The 22,524-nt window shown below is 53.8% G+C and overlaps 9 protein-coding genes and 1 non-coding gene across 10 annotated transcripts; 6 read left to right on the forward strand and 4 right to left on the reverse strand.

Moving 5' to 3' along the window:
* Positions 1 to 267: 267 nt before the first annotated feature.
* GGS23DRAFT_589900 (uncharacterized protein) lies at positions 268 to 1,482 on the reverse strand. The gene has a single exon (XM_051517656.1). The coding sequence runs from the start codon at positions 934 to 936 to the stop codon at positions 340 to 342; it is 597 nt and encodes a 198-aa protein (XP_051367225.1). The 5' UTR covers positions 937 to 1,482; the 3' UTR covers positions 268 to 339.
* Positions 1,483 to 1,948: 466 nt separating this feature from the next.
* GGS23DRAFT_589901 (alpha/beta-hydrolase) lies at positions 1,949 to 3,545 on the reverse strand. Its single transcript, XM_051517657.1, has 3 exons — positions 2,671 to 3,545; positions 2,514 to 2,599; positions 1,949 to 2,447 (listed from the first exon to the last, which is right to left on the reverse strand). The coding sequence occupies exons 1-3, from the start codon at positions 3,251 to 3,253 to the stop codon at positions 2,199 to 2,201; spliced, it is 918 nt and encodes a 305-aa protein (XP_051367226.1). The 5' UTR covers positions 3,254 to 3,545; the 3' UTR covers positions 1,949 to 2,198.
* Positions 3,546 to 5,398: 1,853 nt separating this feature from the next.
* Positions 5,399 to 7,719, forward strand: GGS23DRAFT_608179 (kinase-like protein; the record flags this gene model as incomplete). Its single annotated transcript, XM_051520167.1, has 3 exons — positions 5,399 to 5,445; positions 5,592 to 6,966; positions 7,006 to 7,719. The coding sequence occupies 3 exons, from the start codon at positions 5,399 to 5,401 to the stop codon at positions 7,717 to 7,719; spliced, it is 2,136 nt and encodes a 711-aa protein (XP_051367227.1).
* Positions 7,720 to 7,987: 268 nt separating this feature from the next.
* On the reverse strand, positions 7,988 to 9,723 carry GGS23DRAFT_444909 (NAD(P)-binding protein). The gene has a single exon (XM_051513959.1). The coding sequence runs from the start codon at positions 9,494 to 9,496 to the stop codon at positions 8,435 to 8,437; it is 1,062 nt and encodes a 353-aa protein (XP_051367228.1). The 5' UTR covers positions 9,497 to 9,723; the 3' UTR covers positions 7,988 to 8,434.
* Positions 9,724 to 10,395: 672 nt separating this feature from the next.
* GGS23DRAFT_589909 (uncharacterized protein) lies at positions 10,396 to 11,570 on the forward strand. The gene has a single exon (XM_051517658.1). The coding sequence runs from the start codon at positions 10,772 to 10,774 to the stop codon at positions 11,171 to 11,173; it is 402 nt and encodes a 133-aa protein (XP_051367229.1). The 5' UTR covers positions 10,396 to 10,771; the 3' UTR covers positions 11,174 to 11,570.
* On the forward strand, positions 11,571 to 12,632 carry GGS23DRAFT_589910 (uncharacterized protein). The gene has a single exon (XM_051517659.1). It carries the CDS (start codon positions 11,606 to 11,608, stop codon positions 12,380 to 12,382), a length of 777 nt encoding a protein of 258 aa, XP_051367230.1. The 5' UTR covers positions 11,571 to 11,605; the 3' UTR covers positions 12,383 to 12,632.
* Positions 12,633 to 14,108: 1,476 nt separating this feature from the next.
* GGS23DRAFT_t86 lies at positions 14,109 to 14,194 on the forward strand. Its single transcript has one exon. It is a non-coding gene; the product is annotated as a tRNA-His (tRNA).
* Positions 14,195 to 16,073: 1,879 nt separating this feature from the next.
* GGS23DRAFT_444987 (glycoside hydrolase family 61 protein) lies at positions 16,074 to 17,628 on the forward strand. The gene is made up of 3 exons (XM_051513960.1): positions 16,074 to 16,413; positions 16,476 to 16,565; positions 16,709 to 17,628. Exons 1-3 carry the CDS (start codon positions 16,365 to 16,367, stop codon positions 17,257 to 17,259), a joined length of 690 nt encoding a protein of 229 aa, XP_051367231.1. The 5' UTR covers positions 16,074 to 16,364; the 3' UTR covers positions 17,260 to 17,628.
* A 1-nt stretch (position 17,629) lies between these two features.
* Positions 17,630 to 18,584, reverse strand: GGS23DRAFT_445122 (uncharacterized protein). Its single transcript, XM_051513963.1, has one exon. The coding sequence runs from the start codon at positions 18,248 to 18,250 to the stop codon at positions 17,768 to 17,770; it is 483 nt and encodes a 160-aa protein (XP_051367232.1). The 5' UTR covers positions 18,251 to 18,584; the 3' UTR covers positions 17,630 to 17,767.
* Positions 18,585 to 20,298: 1,714 nt separating this feature from the next.
* Positions 20,299 to 22,439, forward strand: GGS23DRAFT_445154 (monooxygenase). The gene has a single exon (XM_051513964.1). It carries the CDS (start codon positions 20,776 to 20,778, stop codon positions 22,135 to 22,137), a length of 1,362 nt encoding a protein of 453 aa, XP_051367233.1. The 5' UTR covers positions 20,299 to 20,775; the 3' UTR covers positions 22,138 to 22,439.
* The last annotated feature ends 85 nt before the right edge of the window (positions 22,440 to 22,524 follow it).

Genomic DNA, 22,524 nt, shown 5'->3' on the forward strand with positions numbered 1-22,524 from the left:
CCTCCTAGTCAGGGACAGGTCTCCAACGTGCTACCGCTAGGTACTGTTATAGTAGAGTGGGCACCGCGGTGTATCTTGTGGTGGGAGCCTCTTCCACCTTGCCCAGGGAGGTACTTACGGTATGAACCCCTGGAGCCAAGAACCCGCTGTCATCCGATCGGAGACCACGGCAGATTCATGAGTCAGGTGGAATTCTGCGCGAATGTACTTGAGTACATTCCATCGTAAGACTGTAGGTTACAGATGAGCTAAGTAGCGAAGACTACCAAGTAGTGCTGTGTACCGTTGTTCGACGCGATCATGGCTTCAAACGTCCAGCCGCCACGCCAATTTGCAACCCTACCAAATCATGGCGCTGATGGAAATTAAGTTGAGATGGATGCTCATCGCGTGGTTTCGATAAAATTCTCTATTGAGCCTCATCATGTCGTCGGTCGGCTGGGCTGGGCTGCCTCGTTTCCGCCCCTCCCGCCTTTCTAAATCTCGGTTACTAAAACTCACGACTTCGAAGTTGGCACTCGCTCGGGACTTAACGAGTAGGTATATCAGACCTTGGTGGATCCGGTCAACCATGATCTGGCGGGTTCTCGGTCCGTAGATCAGCAGGTTCAACAGCGCAGTGACCCCCGCCACGGCGAATGGCAGCCAGCTATCCATGCCGCTCTGTAGCGTCAACGGTCCATGAGGCGGAACGGTCACCGCTGTCAGCAGCAGAAATGCAGCCTGGCCACGAAAGTAGATGGGGAAGAGGCGCTTCTGAACAGTCGTGAAGGCAGACCTGGGTAGCGACTCGTAGCATACTTTCGTCATTATAAACGTCTGATACAGCTCCGCTCCGAGAAGTGCCGAGTAAGATAACACATGAAGAGGCGCCAGCACGCTGGCCCGAGACAAGCCCGACTCTGCAAGCGCAGTAAGGGCCATTTCGAATCCCATGGTTAACTAACCGAGAAGGAGAGGCAGCGTCAGGAAATATAAAAGGAAGCATAGGGGGGAATTATGATAAAGAAGCCAAGAAGAACAATTTGCCCCCGTTCAGGCGTTATTTATGCGCCCGGATAATACTTCCTACTACTCCTTGAAAATTAAACCGACGGTTCATCCATCAGAAGCCCGTCCTTGGGGACTTTGGTCATCGAGGCATGCAAAACTCCGAAGACGTTCAGGGGTATTATTAGCGGGCAGACTCACTGCAGATTCGGCGACGTTGTCATCCCTTCCAGCCTTAGCGAGTACTTGGGGAACAGGAGAGGGCTGCCGTGTAATACCGATTTATATGACTCCTTCGTGGCTGACGTGACGCGAATACCAGACATATGAACTCGCGTCGGTAACGGCTTTTCTCTAGATTCCTCAGTCTAGAATGATTTTTCTTTTCCTACTCCGGTGACATCCGGCAAATACCTACTGTTTTCTATATTATCTCTATTGAATTCAGCATAACCATTGATCAATGCCCAGAGTCAGCACACAGACCCCTTTCCAGTTGCTCAGAAGGCGTTGGGCACATCAGCTCTAACATGCCATATTGCGATCCTCGTTCCGATACCCCCACGCTTGTCAGTTGCTAGGGCTTTTGCGACCAAGAAGTTCTAGAGTGTTCATGTGGTGACTGTCATATCGAGGTATGGAGCTATTTGCACCCAGTTGGGAACCATGAGAAGATAAATCTCACACGCTCGCTCTAAGAAGTAACGCAAGTCTCCATTTGGCTGGATTTTACGCACCGTATTGATGATATAAAATGCTAGAGGCCCTTGTCACTACACAAAGAGAGTGGGAAACGTATGGAATAGGGGTAACCAGGGTAACTGGGGTCTCAAGTGTATTGAAACCCCTTTCTTCATAAAAGCGATATACCTACCTGTAATAGAAAATCTGAAAAGTATTGCCTTAAGGTAAAAGGAGCTATAGAAACCATACCATGTATTACTTTCTAGTTGACTCTAGGAAAGTAACAGCTAGTTGACAGTATTTGGGATGAAACATTTCGTGTTAAGGAGTTCTCGCAGGAAAATGTAAATGTTAACACCTACATTAGTATACTGACATGGTCATGCAGGGTTGTATGGGTAGGTTTTCCTACGCAGTCGGCTTCTAAACTGCGTGTGTCTTCCCCTTTGACACTGGTGGTGTAGCGCTAATCAAAATTGCATACCAATGTCCCCCCTCCCTCCCCACCGGGGAAGAAAGAAGTCTCATGCTGTATCAATCATCTGGCCTAATGCCTCTATAGCCTCGTCCGCCTTAGACACAAATATGCTCATATGCGCATGCCCATTTGAAATTCGCAGTTCTGCGTTTCGAAGAAGCTTTGCGGCCTTTTCAGCCATGGCAACGGGAACGTTGACATCTTCGTCACCGTGCCATATAACCATTTTACCAGGCTCTATGGCGAGCTCTTCGAGTTTGAAGCCCCAGTCCGACCCATATAAGCGAGCCTCCCACTACGGCACACGACAAATCAGCGACTGCACACGAAGCTAAAAAGATGAAGAAGAAGCGATTCTTACCCCAGAACCCTCGGGTCCGTTTTGAAATGCGCCTTTTAAGCCGCTGGTTAGTGCTTGGCGGAAATTACTAGAGCTACTCTCCCAGGCTAGTTCTCGTTAGCTAATCTAGGCCCTCTACTGTCTTTACAACACGGGGGCGAAGGGGGGTTGTCCTCACCTTCGACATCCGGCTTTGGCCGAGATTTCACCGTCTCGCCGAGCGTCTTCTCCAAGGTTTCGAGGTTTTCCGTGCTTCTTGTGGTAGAGCCTAACCCGAAGTCGAGGATCTTCCCTGCCAGCCGAGGCGACCACCGGGCGGCCCAGAACAGCATCCGGCTCCCTACGAGCATACCTGACAATCCCAAGTCAGTGGGGAACAACCCGCCCATGATGCCGGCCCCGACGCATCGCGATCTTGAGATCTGATGCCAACACGCCAGCACGTAGGGCCCTCCGCCGGAAACGCCAAGGACGGCGAATCGGTCGACCTTCAGGTGGTCGGCGATCGCGAGAAGATCAGCGGGCCAGTCGAGAAGCCGGCGTTGGGGTTGGTAGGTAGAGGACCCCATGCCGGGGCGGTCGACGCTAATAATACGGTGACCGTGTCGCAGTGCGGCGTCATGGAATGCCAGGGCTTCTCCGTGGCTGGACGGATACCCGTGGTGGTAGAAGATCGTTCGAGACGAGGCATGGTCTCCGTACTGGGCGTAGGAAATGGTCCGCCCGTCGGGCAGGGTGAAAAGCTCAACAGGAGATGTCATTTTATCCTGGGGATATGAACGCGATAGCAATAACTACCACGAAGTTGACGTAGGGCATCAACGGAGAAGAAGGCTAGGTGATTACGATGTGTTATTATCACATCCAGAAGATGCGACAGCGACGCCACCCAGGGTGATGCCACGTACATGCCTGCTTCGCGCAGCTAGAAACGAGATACACACTATACTCTTACGGGAGCGGCTGGGTTTCAGTCGCGTCTTGATCCATGGCGCGGTGAATCCTCCTTCAATCCTGTGTCGTTCGAGACAGTGGGTTAATAAAGGATCTTACTATTAGTTAGGTACTATTAGGTAAGTATGAGTCTACAGATCAGCCCAACTAGTCCCCTGAACCTCACCCCAAAGCGGGTCGCGGCTTCCTAAAGATTCTATTGGCTCTTTCCTACGACCTCACTCCACTAGTTGGTTGGGGTGAGATCCTTTTGATTACTTAAGCCACCGCCACTACTGCCACCACCAAGTCAACTACCACCACCAAGTCAACTGCACCACCAAACCACTACCACTACCACCACCACCGATTATTTAATTGTTTATTAAATGCTTCTAGGGCAACTTTTAATCGCGAAAAAGAATAAATCAAGTGCACGTTCGTACGGTAGTTAGAAAGGAGAATTTAATAACCCTTATACGAAATAGGGATAAAGTTTGGTTAACAGGGAAAAAGCTCGGCAAAATCTCCTAATCCGGTTAGAGGTTGGGGTAAGGTACAGGGGACTAGTTGGGCTGATCTGAGACCTCGTAAGTATATATTCGTCATCTTGGAGTTCTGTTCTGAACAAACGTCTGCCCCGGACAACGCGTGTATTTATATAGGTACTACCTCTAGGAGGTAGGTACCTAGCATAGTAAACGCGTCGAAGATGCCACCGTGCTACTACGCTACCTAGAGGGCAAGGCGACATCGTCGGGTCCACTACGAGATATACCCATGTCTTCCCAGGAAAATGCCATGTAAACCCGGGCATGGGAATACCAGGCATATATTACCTTGGTACGTGACCAAGCCGGCTTAACGATTAACCCCGCCGCCACCTGGGGAAGGAAAGTGACGATTCACATGACACGGACTCGGCCGCGGTAACGTGACGACACCACCACTCCGTCGGAATCTCGGGGGACTCTTCGCGCCGCTGCCAACATAGGTATATACCCGTGACACGACGGGATATCGTTAGAATGCTCTCTGCGAGAGGATGTGCCGACTTGGAGACACGTTGGGCCAAGCTGCAGGTGGCCCTGGCTACCACCTCAACCCTATCGCTCAGCAATGCAGACGCGATGTTGGGGCTAAATGTGAGCCTGCGCATCACGAGTTCCGTGAAACTAGGTGAACCTATTGCCTGTCTGTCGACCGGACAGTCTTCCAGGTCTGCAACCCGAGCGATGGAGGGATTGACATGTTCTCTCTATGCTTGGTGTCAAGGTGACTTTGGGGGCCAAAGATCGGATGATGATTGACGTCGAGAGGGAAATTGGGTGCCAAGTAATGACCCCAAACTTCTGAACTGGGAGTCGGCTGTAGACGACGGCCATGTTGTTTTCGAGATTGTCCCATAGGTGGGACGAGTCGTCGGAGGCTTGCTGTGGATGGCATCTAGGTACCTAGGTAGCAATTATGCGTGAATAATTCATGCCTGTACACCCACCGACCTAGAAGTATAGGTACCAAGATGGTAGAGGTACCTAAGTACCTCTGCATGTAGACGTCTCTACGCATATGTATTATTGACTCAAATATAGGTATCTATAATGTGAGTTTATGCTGTAGACCTACATACCTGGGCACCTAGGTATATGGACTGTGCTCTCCGAGATACCAGGTACCGGTACATCTGAACCATGACATGACGCCTGCCCCATCCGGCCAAGACCGACCAATTGTCTAAACAAAAACTTCCCCAGATTCAAGTGGGCAAAAAACGACACCACCGTCGTTGTTACTGCTAACTCAGCTACCAGAGTTCTCCTTCCACCACCCCACCATATCCTCACTGTCTTCACTGTCTTCGCTGTCTATCTATCGAGGCATCCGCTACCGTATAGAGTCGCACACTCGTCACGAGTACACATCCCGATGAACTCGACTTTTCCGCAGTCTCCCCGCCACGGAATGGTACCATCATGGAACTAATTCAGCGCGCATCGCGGGACGGTCGTGAAATTGTGCTGTACGTCATTTCCCCTCTGAGCAGCGGACAGGGGCGGGACAGAGACGGCAGGGTCCAGCCCAGCCCTATTACCTCTTCCTTTGCGCCGTCTTGCCAATGTTGGGTACGGCTTGTAGTCTCTCCGCTAAGCTAGATTTATAACCTAGGCGTCACCGAAATGCCGTTGTCGTTCGCGATCCCTTGTCGCGGCGCCTAGAGATCCGAGGCGTCGCTTTGACAGAGTGCCCTACCTGTCATCAGCCTCTCCGTCCATCTTCCCCCGATCGGCACTTTGACGCGCCAGCACCACACGAATCCTACGTCGACCCCAACTACTTTCGCATGCTTCAAGTAGGCCACGGAGAGGAGGAGCACCAGCATGCACAAGACCAGCCGCCGAGCCCCGTCCGCCGCCGAGCCCAGCCTACCTTGCCCAGCGGCCCCGGAGCTCAAGACCTCGACGATGGCGAGTTCATTTCTGACTCGCCAGCTCCCCATGACGGAGCACGCATTAGGAGGGACGCATTTAGTCCAAATTATTTTACCAGATTCTTCGTTGAGGAAAGAGAGCTTGGCAGAGGTGGGAAAGGCGTTGTTCTTTTAGTCCGCCATGAGATCGACGGGTGCCCTCTTGGCCATTTTGCTTGCAAACGGGTTCCCGTGGGAGATGATCACACCTGGCTGGAAAAGGTCTTGGTCGAGGTCGAGCTCCTTGCGAAGCTCTCGCACCCTAACCTCGTGTCCTATCGACATGTATGGCTTGAGGATGTCAAGCTAAATCGCTTCGGGCCCAGGGTTGCGTGTGCCTTCATCCTCCAGCAATACTGCAACGGCGGAGATCTGCTCCGCTACGTCGTGGGTGATCAGCCAAAGCAGGCCACGAAGGAGCAGCTCAAGGCCCAGATTAGACGGAAATCGAGAGGCGCTTCCGAGCGGCCCAAAGACCTCTTTTCCTCCCAGCGCCGCCTTTCGTTCGAGGAGATCTATTCCCTATTCAAGGACATCACTTGCGGTCTAGCTTACCTCCATAGCGCAAACTACATCCACCGTGATCTGAAGCCCAGCAACTGCCTCCTGCACCACGAGGCCGGAAGGCTCACGTGTTTGATCAGCGACTTCGGCGAAGTACAGCCTCGGAATGCCATTCGAAAGTCGACAGGGACAACGGGTACCATTTCTTATTGTGCGCCCGAGGTCTTAAAGAGAGACGCCGGGGGTCAGCTGGGCAACTTTACCACCAGATCGGACGTGTTTTCGCTGGGCATGATCCTCTACTTCTTATGCTTCGGTCGACTTCCTTACGTGAACGCAAATACCGTCCAGGAAGAATTGGAGGACATAGATCTACTACGAGTGGAAATCACCGAGTGGAAAGGCTTCCAGGATGAGAAGCGGGAAAGGCCTGATCTTCCTTCGAAGCTATACCAACTTCTTAAGAAAATGCTGGCCCTGGACCCGGCCGAGCGGCCTAGTGCTGTCGAAGTCTTAAATGTGATGAATCACGAGTCGTATCATGGGGGCTTACGAGGAGTACCGCGGAGCGTAAGTCCTTCTGTCGGCATGAATGGACGAAGGATTCAGAATCTGGACTCTCCGATTCCCCCTGGCAGACCGTTACCCGATCCTATCAAACGTCGTAGCACCGTTATCGAGCCAGAAGAAGACTTCACATCGCCTAGCATCGAGAGCTCGCCGTCCCCCAGCCACTCGTCCCAAACCGACCTTCATGGGAGTCTCCAGAAATTCCCCACGCCTAGTACGGCGCGTCATCGCGCACATGCTATGGTACTATCCCGAAGCCACGAAGGGTTCGCCCATTCGTCTCCGGAACGCGGTCAAGCTACGGGAATAGACCGCCCACCGCCGTCCCCAACCATCAATACGCCACTGCTCCTGGCACCACCCACCGGCCCGGGCGGGGCAGCCCAACAGCAAATGACGGCTATTCAACTTCGCCTAGCTCATTTCGCTCACAGCCGCGCCGATTCGATATCATTTGTGCTCCGTTTGGTCCTATTCCTAGTCAAGATGGCATTCCTCGTCAGGCCGTGTTGGCCATTCACCGTCAGCCTCAGTGTCGGCATTCCGTTGGTCGGCGTTGCAGGGTTTGATTTGGGTATGCCGCTCAACAGGGGCATGCTCACACCCGGTCACGATGGAAATTCTCACACCCCAAATCCTACCGACCGGTGGCCTTGGAGATGGGACTGGAGAGGCAGTCTGGCCCTCCTCGCTGTTCATTTTTTTGCCCTGTGGATATTTTCGCGCTGGGGCGTACTATGTGTCACGTTTTGAGACAAACTGGGCAGAATGGTGAGGCACGAGCGCCGAAACATCCCAGATGTACGCGAACATCACGATCGGTTGAGCAGTATTTACGAAATCGAAGGTCCAGCGCGCATGGAAATGCAGCACCTACGCCACACAACCCGCCTTCTATAAGCAAATACGTTGACTTATATATTGTACAGGATCATTAGGAGAGCTTGGAAAAAACCAAGCTATGCGACGACGCAGACAATCACGGGCTGCCTCTACGGATTAGCTAAGTAAGTCCTCCCTTGCCGTCTCCTACGGCATTTTGATGATTAGATCACGACCATGAGCGCCTTAATTTTAGGCTGACTAGCGGAACAACTCTCCAAGAGTATGTGTCACAGATCGCTTATCTATTGCCACCGCAGGTCGATGGTTTCTAGATAACACCTTCGTCTCTGTTGATTTCTAGTCGGTTGTGGATACAGAGCCGTTAGGCAAATCAGAGAAAGGAGAGATGAAGAGGTTGCCAAGCCGTCACAGGACGTTAGGAATTATGATTAACTTGGCCCACGCGTGTCCTTTGCCACCGTAAGCCGCACCTTGGCTTCACGGTCGGCATTCAGTTGCTAGCATCTAAGAGCGGCAATCATCTATTTTGTAGTTCCAACTCGAACTGCTTAGTCGAGGGTGAAGATGATGAAGTTGTAGTAGGTATGTATACGTATATCCAAAGTCGGTGTTGCCCCATACTCTATTTCCTGACGGGCGCAAAGATCAACTCGACTCGTTCCTTGATCCTTTGGACGCCTTCATCGCCCCTCTTCGCTGCGTCTTCGTAAGCCACGCGATATGCATGTAGGTTCTCCGTCATCAACATCCTCTTGTCGGACCACCCTGTCAGCTGCCGGATCTTGGTGCTATCAACCCATTGGCTCACGCCAAACAAGATCTCGGAGCCCGGCACCGCATCCTCGTCTTTAGAAATTGGCACAACACCCTGCAAGTCGTACTCGGAGGTTATCGCCTCGGCGAGGTCTCCCAGCGTCTCGTAGCGATACCCCGAGACGTTGAACGACTGCCCCGAGACGGCGTCTCGAGCCGGATGTTCGGCTAGGGACAGGTACGCCTCAGCACAGTCATCTACATGGCAGCCGTGTAGGATGACGTTGAAATCTGCGGGTATCCGTAGGATGCGCTCGGGAGACCCCGCCGCCGCCGCCGCCAGCTCAAGTGTGACGCCATAGTAGCTCCCACCGTAACCAAATAGCGGGGTAGGCCGCAAGACTACCCCGTCGAACAAGTCTGTATGATTGAATATGTCGAGGCAAGAGGTAGCGCGTTCCTGCACGAGGTCCATGCCATCTAGCGGAGAGTCCTCGGTGAGGGGCGCGAGACCTGGAGAGCCATGTACGCCGGTCACGGCGTAATCCTTGACGCCAGAGCTGATCAGGACCAGCGGCCGGACGCCATTCCGGTTCGAAGTCTCGGCCAGCTTGCGCAGCAGGCCGATCAGGGCCTGATAGTGCGTGCCGAAGGGAATCTGCTCTGTACAGGAGACGATGACGTCGATGGTCTTGGTATGCTTGTATAGATCCTCCAGGAAGGTGGCGTTGTGGGCGATAGAGCCTACGATGGGGACGATCTCCTCAATGGCAAGGGCGCTGGCCGACTCGGGGCGACGCACCAGACCATACGTGCGCCATCCGGCGCGGACAAAAGCCCGGCACACGGCGGAGCCGAGGTATCCATTAGCGCCGGTGACAAAAACGGACCTCCCTAGAGGGCGCGAGGGAGGGTTCGTAACTTCGGCCATGGCGATGCGAGAGGGCGGGCAAAGCTCAACGATTCAGGAAACTGTCTACCCGCTTGGGGGGGAGACCCCAGGCGACGGGCCGAGAACTCGAGCTCATTATATACCTACATGTCTGCCCGTTGGCAGGTTGTGGTTCGTCCCTTACGTTGCCGATGGTGCGGCTCAGAGCTGGTGGGGAAATCCAGCGACCAGCTGAGAGGATGGATACAGAGTGTGTACGTGCGCAGGTAAGACGACGCTTGATTCATAATCCAAGTCGGGGTAATATCGAGTCTGTGGTCAGGTGGTCGGGTATGTCTAGCCGTCTACCTACACCTACGTAGTATTTCCAAGGCAGTAAGAGGCGGTGGATACCTACATGACCTCCTAGTAGAGGTCGTCACCAAGCGACGTCGCCATCCCAGTTGGGTTAGAATGGTCGTATAATACAATACGATCGCTGCGTGTATATGTATGAAGAGACCGGGTCCATTGGTGCCAGCCCATCCGACGGAATCCGTCTACCTATATATAGAGAGGTGGGCGGGAAAGAGGAGCAGATGGAAAATCAGCCCGACATGGAGCCGACGAGAATACTCAATATCGCAGCCCCTTCTTGGGAGTCGACCGCAGGATACCTCCCGCGGTTTTCGCGTTGTCGAACGCGCACCTCATAACCGGACCGCCGGACTGTATTATAGGTCTCTTGACTTGGTAGAAACTGGGTTCGAATCATCCAGCGGAGAGAAGAGGAGAAGCTCGCATATTGAAGGCTGAGCTAGAGGTAGTTGATAGTCTTTGCATTGTACGATCGATGCATTTATGCTTGGGAGGTACCTACTATTTGTGTAGGTTATGCCTGTACTCAGAAGATACATAGGTACATATAGATACACTACATGTTTCTAATGCGTTATCTACCTAGGTATAACAGGTACCTACGTGCATTACTTGCCTACCGTAGGTAAGTACCTCCTAGGTACCTACAGTATCTAAATGCCTGCCTTAGGGTTCTGCGATGGGGCTTGGTTATATTGGCAGACCCAGTAAATCCAGCATCATCCTCTCCTCCAACCTTCAACCCGACAACCTTTTCCTCCCTCTTCTCCACGTAGTCGTTTAGATCCTCTTTTCATTCGTCCAGGGAAAAGCCGAGGTAGAATCGCCACGCAAGGCTAAATCTATGTGACCCCAGAGACCGATATGGGGTTAGCATTTGGGCGGGATCTAGAGAAGTGATTCAGAGCGAGTGGGCGGAGGCCAAGCTGGGCAGAAGGGTGGGATAAAGACAGCATCATGTCACGTCCCCTCCGATCCAATTGTGACCGGTGTCACTCGCAAAAGCTGAAGTGCCCAAAGCAACTGGGCCTCGCTACTTGCACGAGATATCTCAAAGCCGGCGCCAGCTGTATCTTCAGCCTGGCTAAGCCCAACGCTCGACGCACCGTGCCCACCTCGGCTTACCTAAGCAGCGATTTGGACATGCAATTCGATTGGCCCTCTCTAGATCTCGAGACTGCCTTGATAACCCCTCCGGGAGCTCCCCAGGGCGCCCAGCCGGCCGCGACCTACCCGGTTGGCCTTCTAGATGCAGCCGACGAGGACCCCCGATACGTCTTCGTCCACCAGCTTACTGCTTTGGCCGTCGATATCGATAAAGTGTCTCTTGGCCTGTCCTCCATATCGCAAATTCGTTGAACCTAAAACAATTAGAGCAGGTCAAGGCCGTGCTGACAAAACTAGGCTTGATGAAGCAGTCGTCGGAAAAAGAAGAAAAAAGGAGATGGGAAAAAAAGAGAGAGCAAAACAAGCCCGCCACCGTCGCAGGTTCGAGCTTCGAGCTTGCGAGGCCTCGGGAAGAGAATTTAGGAGGTAGTAATGGCTATCGCCAGGTTCTCGAGTATAAGATAACGAATCCGCCGGTCGGCGAAAGTGAGACGATGAAAGAAGGTGGTGGTATGATTTGCTACTTAGTAATAAAATAATACCCTTTGTTAGGTTTGGCGAGGTCTGTTCCATCCTTTTGTCTAGCGCTACAGAATAATTGTTTTTACAATACTTCCTGTAATTACCGCATAGGATAAGACCAGAATGAATGCTACGGCATCAAGAATAGCTCTCAGGCTACGCATGCCATCGGGCATTATCCGCACTCGTGTTTCTTGCGTTCTAGTCTCGACGTTCAAATTTCGCGGCCGCACAGAGGCAAGTCGTCGCAGACACGGCAACATGGCAAGAACGGCAAGTGTACGAAGGGAGATACACAGGTATTCGCAGGGACAAATTTGGGAAGCCCAATCCCGAAGACGATCGCGGTCTGTGCCCCTCAGTAGGGAAAGCTGGGCGCCGGAACGTGAATATGGCGAAATACTCCAGCGCAGCGTATCACTCATGTCCAGAGCCAGGAGACGGCCACATAGCATCGTCTCAGAGTGCACATCTCCCGACGGACGTGATAAGCGACGCGAGCAGCCCGCTTACGAGGAGTCGGAGAGTGACGAGGAAGATCGCAGAAACGGCGTTCCTATCACCATTTCCCAAAATCGGGGATGCGAACTCACTCCATGTCTACGGGCGTACATATCCCGGGAGAGGGACCGGAAGTTGGCAGACAAGCGCCAAATCCAGAAGCAGCTATCCTCCCAGAAGTCCAAGTACGACTGGGCCCGGCAGTGCTATTTCGAGACCCGCGGCCAGAACTGGGATGCGGACACATGGGCTGCCTTCATCGCGCTCGAGGATGCATACTTCGAGACGGTGGACAAGCTTAACAGCTTGGAGTTTGAGATAGATCAGTTCAGCACCGCGTTATTAAGCTTTAAGGACCACGGGCGCATAAGCGGGTGGTCCCGCGAGGATGGGGTTCTGGTTAGGCGTCTCTCGCCGGACCTCACTGCTACCGAGTAAATATAAACATCGCCCACCTCGGTATGTATACTCGGCGATCGCTAGAGGGCGGAGGGGGAAGGGATCGAAGCTCAGGATCCCATCTATCGACGAGGGCCTGATATAGCGGCATAATTAGTGAGCTAAACCCAGCGACGGGGTGGAGGACTACTAGTATACGCCACAAAGGGCGTAAGCTCAGGTAGGTATGTATGTGTGGCGGATTCCATGCTTGTTTTGGTTTTTATAGGTATATATCCTTCTATTCATAGGAACGACATTATTTTGAAGCGCCCGTCCGGCCCAGCGTGTTTTCTATAAGCGGTACTCGACTCGTCTATAACTTATAGGAATCGGCCCTTGCGAGCCACCCACCCCGCCGTATCGATGTCCAGGCTCTAGAACACAGAGAGCATCCCCACCAGTCCTAGCGGCTGCTCTATCCCTCGCGTCGACCTCCCTAAAAACCACGGAGGGAGGGGTCTAATTAGCAGCGCCGCCTGATATTCCCTCACTTCCGTTAGTATCAGGCGTAGGTATATTGGAGAACATAGTGAACAAAACGGGTGTTTAATGCTATACCACGCGCCTGATCAGGCTAGAAGCCTACAGAAGACAGGCGGCCGACTAATGTACCTATAGAAAATGCACTATCAGAACGCGGTTTAAGCCTTTCCTAAGCTCTTCCTTAATAAATACGGTTGGACTTCTGATGGAAACCGAAGGTGTTGTTATCCTATCCGGAGGATAGTTATAATACGTCAAACCCTCTATTATATTAATTAATTATGAGGTTAAATACTGAACAGGAGCAGCGTGGGCACGCTGTGATGGAGGTACGAAAAAAGGACTGCCCAACTGCCAACAACTGGCCCAGTGTCGATCAACCAAGATTACAGCTGTAAACAGCTGCAATCGGCTGATCGGCTAGCTGAAACGGCAGCTGGGAAAGGGGAGACTAGAAAAGGGCAACGAGGATGGCTAGAAAGGCATGGCAAGAAACGAGTGAATAGCTGTAACTAGTGATGGCTACAGGTCTAAGTCTAACTGATGAAATAATAAGTACGCAACCCATATAAATATATATCGAAAAGGCTACGTGGCTTAGATTTACCGTACTACTATAGTACTTATCTTAATGTATTAAGGAATCAGTTATAGATTATATAACTTATACTTTACATGCTTCTTAATCTTACAGGTAAAGGTACGTATTAAGAGTAAACTATATACTTGAGATTAATAACTAAACAACTAGGTAACGACTAAGAAAGAAAGAGATCCCTTAGTCTGTTTATATAGACCTCTTTATTCAACGAGCGTAGTACTTCCAATTCCCGCAGAGCGCAATTGAAATCCCTTGCGGCCTTGGGCCGTACTGTCTTGGCGCCAAGCCCTTGCGCTCAAACAACAGGAAGTGGAATAACCTACTTCCACTTTCTGCTCTCATGCCTTGTGATCTGTACAGGTTGGTACCCTCACAACCGTGGTTCCTAACAATGCATTGTTTTGTCGCATGTTAAATAAGCCTCCTTTGCCAAGAGAGGTCTCTCCTTTATCCGGGTACCTGGAAAGCTGGCCTAGCATCGCAGAGAGGGGTCGTCGAGTTCATTAGGTGAATGTGGGATCACTTTGGAGTCGGTTAAATGTCGGCTTTAGCTGTGGTGAGTTTGGGCAATTTAGGACAGGAACATAGGATCGGATAAGCAGCAACGATGATACTAAACACTTAGTAAGAAATCATTAAGGTGGTATAGTATAGTGGATAGTACAATACGTTGTGGTCTCACTACTTATACCGTGTAGACCTGGGTTCGATTCCCAGTACCGCCAGTGGTAGTCTTTTCCATTTGCTTTTGCTTGGACTGCATGTGTGTGTTGTGTATAGGCTATCTCGTTGAATGCTTCTCTCTTTTTTTCCCTGTGGGATTTGGGGGAGGGTGGGATGCAATTCGAGGCTGGGTAGGCACAGCATGGTAGCCCCTCTTCAGCCCCTCCAGCTTTGTGGGATAGATGGAGGGGCAACAGATAAATAGGTAGTACGGGGCAAAGGTATCACGTGTCGTATCCTTACCTAATGATGTTCTGACAGAGCCAACAAACAGGCCACTATTCTTACCTACCTGGTTCACCCAGGTTGACGGTATCTTTCCTTGTTGGCGTTGATCCAACACGCGCCACCATATTCGGCAATTCCCCTATACGTCTCTTCCAGCAGATGCCACCATTCATCTTACCTGTGTAGGCGCTCTGAGGTGCTCGTGATCCCTTTACCAGTACGCCTATGCCAAGCTCGAGAGAGAACGAGCTACTGTCAGATACCTACGTACCAGGGCGTGTGATAGAAAAAAAAACCTGACAAATACAACATCTTTTACCCCCTCGGAAAATCACCTTTAAACCCACCTATCGTCTGAGGTCCATTCTGCAGCCGAGCTCTGGCATACTCAGGTCGACACCGGCTGGCCTGTCGTATCGTCCGTTATCTTGAGCGAGGCGGGGTAAAAATACAATTGGGGCTGCGCATGCATGCGTCTGGTTCTCAGGTTGCTCTATTCATCATCCACTTGCGAGGTGGCCGTTAGTCGAACGCGGAACGAGCGAGTCGTTGGCGATGGCTAGAATCGCTATCTTCATCCTTCTCTACTGTCGATTACTGGCCAATTCTGTACCTTGTGCTGGCCTCGCTTTCTCTACGATAACAGCATGGCCGGTTGTTTCCTCTCTTATTGCTAGCTGAGGATTGGTCTTGCTGGCCCTGTTGGTACGGCCCTTCAGCCCTGGGCGCGAGTTTGTAAGTCAAACCCCCCCTTTCGGCCTAATTCGCTCTTGTCTCGGAAAGACTCGCCGTCCTTAACATCTTGGGAAGGTCGAAAACGCCATTGTCTTCAGTCAGCATTACGTGGCTGGCGAGGTTTGCATGGCGGCGTACAAGGGCAACGTGTGCGTGCAGGGCCGGAGGAGACATGATCCGAGCGACCTGAAATCTGCCGAGAGTGTTTCCATGGGAGCCCCCCCCGATGAGAGCCCCCCGATGGGAGCCCCCCGATGGGAGCCCCCCGATGGGCGCCCTCCGATGGGCGCTTCCCGATGGGCTTGGCCCTGTGGGCGCCACCAGGTCTATCGAGATCCAGTCGATCTGTCCCGAGGAGTATGGCGAGCAGGAGATGAAGAATGGCAACCTCCCCACGGCATCCTCAATTGTGGTTATCACCGCTACCTGAGACCCAGGGTAGCAACAATGAACTCTAGGAACGTGATGGCCCGACTGCTGGAAGCGACAATTGCATAGGTCCGAAATCGTGCTAGTACCCGACTTCGAACTCGAATACGCGGTAGGCCACGCTCCTCGGCCACGTGTAATCACCCTGTTCTGCATCGTTCTCTCGACCCCTATAGTCCCTGTTCGCGTCCACGATGCAAATTTCCAAGCCGTTTTAGCTGATCTAAGTCCCTTTCTATAGCGTTAAAACCATACACCCGTCCAGCCTCACGTTGTGGCCACAATCGGGTATCTGGGTCATATTTACACGGAAGCTGGGATCTCGACCCTTGGGCTCCAGCCTCGTAAGCCCCCGTGCATTAACACACACACCGACTGCGGTCTGCAGAGTTCCGGGTTCCTAACGGACTATACCCCTATCCGTCTCCCGTCACGTTGCAATTAGACGGGGTTAGTTAATTGGGCGAGAGGAGGGTGGAGGGGGGAGAGATTACAAGAGCGAACCACAAATTACCCAGAAGAGTTTTATCCGCTCGGTAGCCAGCTCGCCGTGTCCAAAGATGTAAGGTCGGCATCAGGCATGATTCGTTTTCCTGGTAGTGCATGTCTTATGCCATCTTTCTCTCAAGACCGAGCAGAGACGGGCGATGACTATAAAAGCGACAGTAGAGACCCTCCACCTCGTCCTCTATAGTACTCGCGAACGCTCGGCCTTGCTTTATTATAGAGTACCCTCGGGCGTCTCTTTACCGGAAAGCTGATCCCACGAACGCTGGCAACATGAAAGCAACCGCTCTATTCGCTCTGGTGTCGGCCGTACAGGCCCACTGTCAGTACCTACGCGTGACCCACAGTTGGTTATTGAGGGCGCAACTGATGCCGCAAGTACAGACACCTTCCCGGCGCTTGTTGCCAACGGCGCCGTGACGAACAAGTGGGAGTACGTGAGAAAGACGACCAACTACCAGAGCAATGGACCAGGTCCGTACTCAATTCCGTCCCCGGGGGTCTTGGTATTTCGGTGGGGTACCTCCTCCGTCCTGCGCTATCACCAGCCGCGTAGAAAAAGAACGGAGAGGGAAAAAGAAAGCTGGGCAGACCTGCTGACCCTGAGATGCGGGTAGTGACCGACGTCAGCTCTGAGCAGTTCCGCTGCTACCAGCTCGCCCCTGGGAACGAGGGTGCGAAGACGATGACTGTGGCGGCCGGCTCTACCGTCGGCTTCACCGCCGACTCGTCCGTCTCGCACCCGGGGACGCTCCAGTTTTACATGGCCAAGGCGCCGGCAGGCCAGACGGCCGACTCGTGGGACGGCTCGGGCGCGGTGTGGTTCAAGATCTTCTCGCAGGGCCCTAACATCGCGCCGAGCGGGCTCACGTGGCCGAGCGAGGGCGCGCAGCAGGTAACGACGACGATACCGGCCTGCATCCCGGCCGGCGACTACCTCCTGCGCGTCGAGCACATCGCCCTGCACGGCGCCAGCAGCCCCGGCGGCGCCCAGTCCTACATCTCGTGCGCCCAGCTCACCGTCACTGGCGGCGGCACTAAGACCCCGACCAACCTCGTCGCCTTCCCCGGCGCCTATAAGGCCACCGACCCCGGCCTGCTGATTAATATCTACTACCCCGTCCCTACGTCATACACCGCCCCCGGACCCGAGGTCTTCACCTGTTAAGTTGCACGCGCGGGAGAACGACGATGGCCCGGATGTGGCGGAGAGGGGGGAAGTGCTGACTCATAGGAAGGATGTGTGGCATGTACATACATAGACATATCACATGGAAATGTGCCAAAGACAAACTCAGGTTATACCTATGAGCTTATCTCTTTCAAGTCGTGAGGGTCCTCAGAGCGATAGTCGTACGTGCCGGTGGTAGTTTATGACATGACACGAAAGGCCGGTTATGTATAAACCCAACGCAGTTTCGAACCGTCCACCTCTCCGCTGGAATAACAGGCAGCAGGGGGAGGGAAGATAGGTCTCATTTAAAATGTTTACGATCACGTCTAGACCGTCTTCTTGGGTGTTTTCACTGGCTGTGCATTCGCATTCGGAGTCAGAGCAAGGCACGTATATTATATGGTCGACATCTCTTCATTCCATCGGTATCAAAAATTAAGGCCGTAAAGGCGAATCCATTCCTCCCCACTCCACTCCCTCCCCCTCGGTCTTCTTATTCCACTTAGGCGGTCGTCGCGTCGAAAGATAGGAAGGTCGACGCCTTGCCCGCCTCAGCCTCGTCCTGTGCAATGTTGTTGTTGAGCTTCTTCTGCTCCTTGGCGATCTGGCTGGTCACGTCCTTGCCCTGGGCCTGTTCGATCTGGAGGCGGATCAAGGTGGCCTCGAGCTTCAGGACCTTGTTCTTGATCTTGCCGCGCTGGAGGGCGTCGGCCTCCTCGCCGGAGGCGGCGTCGATGGCCTCGTTGAAGGCATCCGTCTCAGCATCGTTGCAGATTCTGTTCACCGACTTCAGGAAGTCGATGTCGGCCTTGTCGGCGGCGGCCAGGTTGTTGAGATCGAGTGCGCTGAACACGGCAAGAGCCTCTTGCTCGGCGTTGCCGGCGACACCGCCCGAAATGGAGATGTCGTCGTAGTTCTGTTGGGTGAACACACCAGCCTGGACGGCCGAGACGGCGGCGGCAATCAGAGCAATGGAGAAACGCATGTTGGCGGTGATGATGACGGACTAGCTAAGCGTGTGGAAAGTGGGGTTTTAACGACCGAAGCGGGATCAACGGGTTTTGGGACGGCGAAGCGAAAGAACAGCGCAGCTGTCTGAATGTGGAATAAAGAGGGAGGAAAGGAGAAAGCCGAAGACTAGCTATCGGAGAATGATTAACGATGGGACGAAGACGATGTGAGGAGGGAGAAGGGAATCCGGGAGAAGGGGAGGCGAACCGGCTGTAGATCTTATAGACGCTGGTTTCCATAGTGGCGAGGAAACATCGCAACGCATGCTCCCGTTCTCAGCGATCTCGCGAGCATGTTTTAGCGAGCTACGAGGTCTCGTGTAGGGTCCCGCCGGGGCGCGCGCCAGATTCGTGCTAGAAGAGCTGGTGTGCAACGCGCTTTGCGTGAAGGGTTCCTTGGCTGAAACCCTGCCTCCTTTCTCGTAGTCGGGAAGCGGGCGGCGGGGAGCGGGGGACAAGGTCCGATAGCCTCGATAGACGAGCAGTTGGGACGCACCGATGACACCCTCCGAAGGAATCCTTCATTAACGGGGTGCCCTCGTGGTGGAGTAGCTTGGGTTCCGGAAAAGGCGGTACTGTCCACTTAGTGACCGCCAGAGCACCATCGTGAGGCTCCAGAGTCTCGGGCCCCCTGTGCCCCTCCCCTAACCCGGCTCGATTCCGGGATGTCTAGGTGCAAAGCGACGGAGATTGCGTTTACACGTACTCATACGTAGGTATGTGTGCACCCAGGTTACATACATTCTACTACGTGCGTGTGTATGTATACACGTATACCTACGCTACGCAGTATGTCAGTATAGAAATATTGAATGCCGAGTGGAGCGAGGATTTACGAGTATCTTAGTACGACGCCTACTGGACACGGAGTATGTAGGTGTGTACGTACGTATGCAGCGTATACGGCGATGTCGCTCGAGTGCTTTTCTCTTCTTCTTACCGTAACTCTCTTCCCCTTTCTCTCTCCCCCGCAAGGTTGAAGCGTTGCGCGGAAGCGAAGGTCGTCCCATCTCAGATGAGAAATGAAAGACGCAGGGATGGATAGAAAAGGCACGGCCTCGTTGGGGCTATCCAGGGTTTGGACAGGGGGGCGCGGCGACAGGGGTGAGCGGTTAGTCGAAGCGATGGAAAATCCGGGCGAACACGAAACTTGGCAAGGCGATCCCATGGCCGACCCGCCGTGGTGTCGGCGACCATGCCTAAGACGCTAGCCCCGCACGTCGCAGCCGCGCGAAGAGGAACTTCGAGATGCTGGCTGGGATTACCGCAAGGGGTGAGCCTAGGGGGGTTTGAAGCATGGGTTTCGCGACGAGGCCGGATCGACCGACTTGGGCGCATAACGTTGGCTCTATAGATAGTCGCGCATTACCGTCTCTGTGTATGTCCCACATGTATAGATAGGTAGGTATGTATAAGTAGGAGGTGGTAGGTAGGTATGTAGCGAAGAGGACCCAAGTCGATGACCCGCCCCCGTCCTACCAAGCAGATGGCGGTGATAGCATCAGACAACAAGCTTAATCAACACCTCATTCCCGTAAGGCTATAGCCGTAGATGAATTATATCATACGCGCGTTACATGTATATTAATTCTGCACATTCCGTGGGCCTATACTGATACTTGCTTATAGGTAGAGGTGCCTCTTATGTCGGTAGATTAAGAGGTACCTACCTCTACTCAGAAAGAGAGGTTGGCACCTGAATTATAGGGAGCAGGTACCTAAGGTGGGGAGGTACCTCTAGGCAAGTTCAAGGCTCCCTACTAATGTAAATTATGCAATACCCAACAACAAGAGCTGTGTGGTGTTTTTATCACTACTACGGGTGTTGATATCATCACTACTGCTAACTGCTAAACCTCTTCCCTCCCTTCTTCTCCCCTTCCCCCTTTTTGATCAGTCATCTAACAGGGTAACATCCTTCGAGCAAAACCGCCTTCGGAAACGTCTTTCTCCTTCTTTTCGTTGTTCTTTTCCAAACCTAGGGAACGGCGACAGGAAGAATCAGTTGTTATGAGCAAATTGTGATTATTCTATATTATTATGAAGCTGTCTGTGAATGCCCAGACTAGTTCGAAGCCCGTCGTCTTATAAATACACAATGCGACGCAATCAACGATGTCTGGACCGGCCTCTCGAGAGATGTCTTGATTTATAAGAGAACCATCGACAGTTTGAAGTGCGCGTGATATCGACTATTGGTCTTCCGCCTTTGGCTCTCCGAATTTCACTCGTTCTCTCCATATCTCTCCCACTCGCTCGTCATACCCCTCAGGGATGGCGACATCTCGGCTTTATAAGCCGACCCGGACCGCTCGGGGGTCAGGCTTAGGAGCACGCTGAGAAGAGAAAAGAGGCCGGCGTCGCGCCACTGTTCTCCGGGGAACTACACTATAATCGTAGAACGCATGCCAGACAGACAAACGGACGGACGGACGGGTAGATAGACAGGCAGACAGAAGGAAACCAAAAGACAGACAGACACTCAGAGACGCTAGCAGTCATGGCCGACCAGCAGCCGCACAAGAATGAGACCGAGAATAAAAAAAAACAACTGCACCTGGGCGCGTTCATGCGTCCGGTCTCTCTGCACACCGGGGCCTGGCGGTACCCCGGCTCCTATCCCGACGCCAACTTCAACTTCCAGCATCTCAAGTCCTTTGCGCAGAAGCTGGAGGCCGCCAAGTTCGACGCCTTCTTCATGGCTGATCACCTGGCCGTCTTGAACATGCCCATAGAAGCCCTGCGCCGGAGCCACACCACCACCTCGTTCGAGCCCTTCACCCTGCTGTCGAGCCTGGCCGCCGTCACCGACCGCATCGGGCTCGCCGCCACCGCCTCCACCACCTACGATCAGCCCTACCACGTCGCCCGCCGCTTCGCCTCGCTCGACCACCTCAGCAACGGCCGCGCCGCCTGGAACATCGTCACCACCGCGAACCCGGACGCAGCCCGCAACTTCGGCCAGGACGAGCACAAGGAGCACAGCGAGCGCTACGCCCGCGCCCGCGAGTTCTACGACGTCGTGACCGGGCTCTGGGACAGCTTCGCCGACGACGCCTTCGTGCGCGACGTCGAGAGCGGCATCTTCTTCGACCCCTCCCGCGTGCACGTCCTCGACCACCACGGGCCCGAGCTGCACGTCCGGGGCCCCCTCAACATCGCGCGCCCGCCCCAGGGGTGGCCCGTGATCGTCCAGGCCGGCCAGTCCGAGCCCGGGCGCCAGCTGGCCGGCGAGACGGCCGAGGTGGTCTTCTGCGCGCCGCGCAACCTCGCCGCCGGCCAGGCGCTCTTCCAGGACATCAAGGCGCGCGCCGTCGCCGCCGGCCGCAGCCGCGACGACATCAAGCTGCTCCCCGCCGCCCTCGTCATCCTCGGCGACACCGTCGAGGCCGCCCGCGCGAAGCGCCTCGTCCTCGACAGCCTCGTGCACTACGAGAGCGCCGTCGCCTCCCTCTCCATCGCGCTCGACTTCGACGTCTCCGGCCTCGACCCGGACGGCCCGCTGCCGACGGACCTGCCCGAGGCCAACGCGAGCAAGACGGGCCGCGAGGGCGTCCTTAAGCTCGCCGCCGACGAGGGCCTCACCGTCCGCCAGCTCGCGCAGCGCTACGGCGGCTACTCCGGCCTCGCCTTCGTCGGCACGCCCGAGACCGTCGCCGACGAGATGGAGCAGTGGCTCCTGCAGGAGGGCTCCGACGGCTTCAACGTCACTTTCCCCTTCCTGCCCCAAGGCCTCGACGACGTCGTCGAGAAGCTGGTCCCCGAACTGCAGCGGCGCGGCATCTTCCGCAAGGAATACGAGGGCACCACCCTGCGCGAGCATCTCGGCCTCAAGCGCCCTAAGAACCGCTTCTTCTCTTGAGTCATGAGAAGCGACGTAGAACCTGGTCGAAAGGTCGGCCTATTGCTGGTTTTTTTTCTTCCTATGTCCTGGCTGTGTGAAGGCCATCCTTCGACTCATTGGAAAACGCAGTCCCATTGAAATCTGACCAGCTAGGTTGTCTTTCTTAGTTCCCGAAACCGCTGTGTGCGGTGAGGTACTCCCTGATCCGTTTTTGGTGTTGGACTTGACTCAAGAGAATACTGAGGACGACGGTCCCATTGGCATGACGGCAAGACGTGACTACTCAGGGCAAGTAAAATAAGGGATCGGCCAGAGACAAGCGATCAACCTAGTGTATAGAGAGGGCAGATGCTAGGTACCGCGCGGCAATCAATATTCACAGCCCTTGACTTCAGGGGGATCAAG

This window comes from Durotheca rogersii (assembly GCF_024521655.1).
Source record: "Durotheca rogersii strain YMJ 92031201 chromosome Unknown GGS23scaffold_55, whole genome shotgun sequence".
NCBI lineage: Eukaryota > Fungi > Ascomycota > Sordariomycetes > Xylariales > Xylariaceae > Durotheca > Durotheca rogersii.